The sequence below is a fragment of the Nicotiana tabacum genome, chromosome 6, assembly GCF_000715075.1.
Source record: "Nicotiana tabacum cultivar K326 chromosome 6, ASM71507v2, whole genome shotgun sequence".
Lineage (NCBI taxonomy): Eukaryota > Viridiplantae > Streptophyta > Magnoliopsida > Solanales > Solanaceae > Nicotiana > Nicotiana tabacum.
Window position 1 is genome coordinate 197,289,217 of NC_134085.1, and position 5,078 is coordinate 197,294,294.

The window sequence follows — 5,078 nt, forward strand, 5'->3', positions numbered from 1 at the left end:
AACACAATAATTTTTTATAGAAATATTAATTAAGTGATTAACCGTAAAAGAATGAGAAAAAAATCTTCTAGTAAATAATCAATACACATATAATGTAAGAAAATCTTTACATTATTAGTATAACTTAAATCATTTCTAATTAGGGTAACAAAGGAAAAAAAGAATAAATAAACATTTTAATTCTCTTTTGAGAGATCTTCTGTCTCTCTGTAATTAAGTACTTGGGAATGAGCTATAAAACCGGACAATCTCAATATTTCATCTTGTATACAACAGAGACAAAGAATCTTTCTCTCTCTCTCTAATATAGGAAAAACTGTATCCAGTTAAATAAGGAGGAATAATTTGCTGTTATCAAACAGTGGTTCACAATATGGAAGCTTGCTTTCACTGGTTATGTCTTCTCTTCTTTTCATATGTTTTACTGTTGTTTACACAGAGAGCGATCGTTCATCTCTGGTGGAAACCAAAAAGAATTCAAAAACATTTTTGGAAACAAGGAATCAGAGGTCCTAAATATCATTTCTTGTTCGGTAACCTCAAAGAGATTGCAAGTTTCACTACTCCATTATTATCTCGTCCTTGGCCTTTCTCTCATGACATTCTTCCTAGAGTTCTCCCCTTTTACCATCATTGGAAGAAAATCTATGGTAATTTCTCTTTTGATTAACCTATCTCGAGAATGAACTTTATTAATATTGTACATGCACTTGTTATCTTTCTAGTTTAATTCTACAAACTAATTTTAATTTGGTGGTATATATACACATCAAATAAATATTGTAGGTTCAACATTTGTTATATGGTTTGGACCAACGGCTCGTGTGACCATATCTGATCCAGCTCTTATTAGGGATATTTTCGTCCTTAAATCAGAGAGCTTTGAGAAAAATGAGTCACCCCCTCTTGTAAAGAAGCTTGAAGGTGATGGTTTGCTGAGTTTAAAAGGAGAAAAATGGGCTCACCATAGGAAGATTATTACTCCAACACTCTACATTGAAAATCTCAAGGTTAGTCATAGCTATATTGCTGTATTTTCCCAATTAGTTAGCTGTCAGTGTTAAAAAAAAGGTTTACGTATAAAAATTTCTAATTTATTTTTAATTTTCCTACATATATATATATATATATATATATATATATATATATATAGCTAATGATTCCGATGATGGGGAAGAGCATGAGGGAGATGTTGAACAAATGGTCAAAAATGTCGTCAAAATGCGGCAAGGTGGAAATCGAAGTCTCGAAAATGTTCCAAACATTAGCAGAAGATGTGATTACGCGTATTGTATTCGGAAATAGTTACGAAGATGGACGAGCCATCTTTGAGTTGCAAGCACAACAAATGGTTTATGCCACTGAAGCTTATCAGAAAGTTTTCATCCCTGGATACAGGTAAATATACAATTATATATAATAAATATACGGAGGTGGAACCAATATTTCAACCTTTATGGGGTCTGAATTATACAACGACTATTTCATGTGTTAGTGATTGGATTCTAAATTTAATATTTGTACATATTTAATGAATTCTTAATAATATATATTGTTTGAACAAAAACTATTAGATTCGGGTATTTCGGCTTGAGCCATATATAGAACCATACGAAAAATAACGCGTTATGATTTGGTAGTTAGTGTTTTGTGCAGAATCTCGAAACAATTGTAAAGTGAAAAAAAATTGTTTTATATTGTGTTTATGACAGGTTTTTGCCTACTGAAAAGAATAGAATTTCTTGGAGATTGGATAAAGAGGTTAGAAAATCTTTGATAAAGCTTATTGAAGAAAGGAGAAAAATTTCAGAGGGTACTCAGGTGTTATTGTCAGACGAATGTCCGAATGATTTATTGGAAGTAATGATCAAAGCTAGTACAAGTAATGAATATACAAATAGTTCAAACATTACAGTTTATGACATTGTCGAGGAATGCAAGACCATCTTCTTTGCCGGCAAACATACGACGTCAAATTTGCTGACGTGGACAACCATTTTATTGGCCATGCATCCTCAGTGGCAGGAACTTGCACGCGAGGAGGTTTTGTGTGTCTGTGGATCACGTGATACCCCCTCTAAAGACGACCTCGCCAAGCTTAAGACGGTAATTAAGCATGAATTAATTAAAGTTTATATACCTTTTGTTTATTTAGCATGATCATGCTTTTTGTTAAAACAATCCAACACTTTGGTCTATGCATGTGGTAAAGGTAAACCGTAAACAGACCAACACTTTGTTCTGTCAGATGATTCTTCACTCTCTTTTTGGATAAGCTTTTTATATATTTGTCTTATTAATTTGACCGGATCATCAATCTTTTTGACTTAAATGTGTATTAAAAGTAAGGAAATCTCAAATTTCACTATTTTCTTTATTAACTTATGCGCCCTTCATATTTTCTCCATATGAACTTACCCCATCAGGTGTTAACATTGCTAAGTACAAATCGTACAAAAATGTATATTGTTACCATATATGAAGGTTAAATATTACCTACTATAATAGGTTATTTACCATAATTTTAAGCTACCTGACCATACTTGTTACTGTGAATATTACCTGTACTATTTACGTGACCTAATAGTGTTAAAAAAATTAGGTTAATTTTTCTTGTGGTGCCTAGAATACAAACTTGTGCAAATTTTGGTATTAGTTCTACTATGCGAGGCAAGAATGACAATGTTTTAAAAATAATAACCGAATATATATATATATATATAAATTAAATAAATTAAATAAATTTTATATATTTTTTCGGCTATCGAATGTAAATAATTTATGGAGGGGGCTAAAGTGAAAAAAGCCCTTTAGTTTCTTAAGATGTCAACTCATGTTGTAGTCAATATTTTTTAGGGAATTTTACACAAATAGCCGATCAGATTTATTTTTTTATATTTTCTAACTGATATACGTAGATTATACATTAATTATACATGGTTAGACATACAATTTTTTTTCACTTTACAATTGTTTCGAGATTCTGCACAAAACACTAACTACCAAATCATAACGCGTTATTTTTCGTATGGTTCTATATATGGCTCAAGCCGAAATACCCGAATCTAGTAGTTTTTGTTCAAACAATGTATATTATTAAGAATTCATTAAATATGTACAAATATTAAATTTAGAATCCAATCACTAACACATGAAATAGTCGTTGTATAATTCAGACCCCATAAAGGTTGAAATATTGGTTCCACCTCCGTAAATCTTCTATTTTTGATGGCATGCAGCTCGGAATGATCTTGAATGAATCCTTGCGGCTATATCCACCTGCAGTGGCAGCAATCAGAAGAGCCAAAATCGATACACAATTGGGGAATTTCAAATTACCCAAAGGGACAGAGCTTCTTATACCAATTATAGCAATTCATCATGATCCAACATTATGGGGACAAGATGCTAATGAGTTTAATCCAGCAAGATTTGGTCGAGGAGTTGCACAAGCAGCAAAACACCCAATGGCATTTATGCCTTTTGGCTTAGGCGCCCGCCGTTGCATTGGACAAAATTTAGCTGTTATGCAAGCTAAATTAGCAATAGCTATGATTTTGCAACGTTTTTCTTTTCATCTTTCTCCAACTTATCAACATGCTCCTACCATTTTGATGCTCTTATGTCCACAATATGGTGCTCCCATTATCTTCCAAAAGTTGTAGTTGACATACTTATATATATGTTCATGCTTGTACAAATACAAAATTTTCCAGATCAAATGTTCTGTGTGTACATTACAAATCCCCAATCTCCCTCTTCTAAATCTTTGCAAAATTTTGACGATCATCCACTGTTTGTTCAGCAGTGAATAGCCGGACTAATGATATAAGCACATTAACAACTGTTGTGAACACAAATAATTTAGATAATACTTGTGGGCCAGTTATTTGGACAAAGGTTGGCCAAGCTGTTGGGCCAAGGGCTAGACCACATAGAAGCCCAAGGATAAGACAACCCAACAAAAGATCCGTTTTGGATCCAAGTAGAGTAGGGAAAGACGTGACAAAGGTTTAAAAGGAGAGTGGCCTACGGTTTCAGGTGTCACACCTCTTTTTTGCCTACCCCGGAAAGGGGCATAAGAGTTTTTTCCAATTTAAGTGATGATCGAAACAGGATTCTTTATTTTTAAAATTCAGAGTCGCCACTTGGGATAGTTTATGGTGTCCCAAGTCACCGGTTTCAAATCCCGAATCGAGGAAAGATTGACTCTGTATTACAGTCCACGAACACAGAAATCCGGGTAAGGAATTATGTTAACCCGGGAGAAGGTGTTAAGCATTCCAGGATTCCGTGGTTCTAGCACGGTCGTTCAACTGTTATAATTGGCCTATTATTTGATTTTGGTACATGTTTAAACCTATGTGCATTTTAACTTTATAGCCGCTTTTATTTAGATATTTTTTTAGAAGGATTCAACGTCGTCTAAAACATATCTTGGACCACGTCACATAAATGCACCCTCGGTCCTCGATACGTTTTATCTAACGTTGTTAAAAAGATTTGGATTTGGGTCACATAAATGTACACCCGAATTGGGATTACGTATCGTGACCATGCCACGGGAACCGTACCCATAGCCACGATGATTTTATTAATCGCGCCTAGAGCAAACTACAATGCCCATTGATTAGTTATTTCCTAAAGCTAATTTGAAATTATTGTAAGGCAAAAGAATTATGGAAGGAATTATCCGTGTATGAGGCCAAAACTGAACGAAATGCCCCTTAGCCGTAAGTTCAATGATCATTATCTATATAACAGTAGCTACAACTTCAACCATTGTCTTTGTTTTACAGCCATTATTTTCCTTCTTTAGTTTTTCAATTTTTAAGAATAAAAAAATTCCAAAAAAGAAAGGCTTCACATAAAATAGCAATGCTCATGTGCATCCAGTAAGCTATTAATATCTACCCTAAGAACAACAGTAATCAAGCAATCTTGTATGGAAAATAATAAAAGCAGCCATCAAGTCCAATATCAGATAAGAACAAGTAAATATTCTAAGACCAAACCCAATAAACTAACACTAATGAGAGTATTGTATTTCACGGCTTCATGTAGTTCAACAATTCAAA

The 5,078-nt window shown here is 33.6% G+C and overlaps 1 protein-coding gene across 1 annotated transcript; it reads left to right on the plus strand.

The window, feature by feature from the left end:
- The first annotated feature begins 264 nt into the window (after positions 1 to 264).
- LOC107827683 (cytochrome P450 734A1-like) lies at positions 265 to 3,716 on the plus strand. The gene is made up of 5 exons (XM_016654870.2): positions 265 to 650; positions 787 to 1,010; positions 1,154 to 1,398; positions 1,713 to 2,106; positions 3,240 to 3,716. Exons 1-5 carry the CDS (start codon positions 374 to 376, stop codon positions 3,663 to 3,665), a joined length of 1,566 nt encoding a protein of 521 aa, XP_016510356.2. The 5' UTR covers positions 265 to 373; the 3' UTR covers positions 3,666 to 3,716.
- The last annotated feature ends 1,362 nt before the right edge of the window (positions 3,717 to 5,078 follow it).

Excerpts from the sequence above, each read along its gene's own strand:
- LOC107827683 (XM_016654870.2), top strand. The coding sequence starts at position 374 with ATGGAAGCTTGCTTTCACTGGTTATGTCTTCTCTTCTTTTCATATGTT. Across the intron at positions 1,011-1,153 it reads TCTACATTGAAAATCTCAAG|CTAATGATTCCGATGATGGG; the intron begins GTTAGTCATAGC and ends ATATATATATAG. Across the intron at positions 1,399-1,712 it reads GTTTTCATCCCTGGATACAG|GTTTTTGCCTACTGAAAAGA; the intron begins GTAAATATACAA and ends TGTTTATGACAG.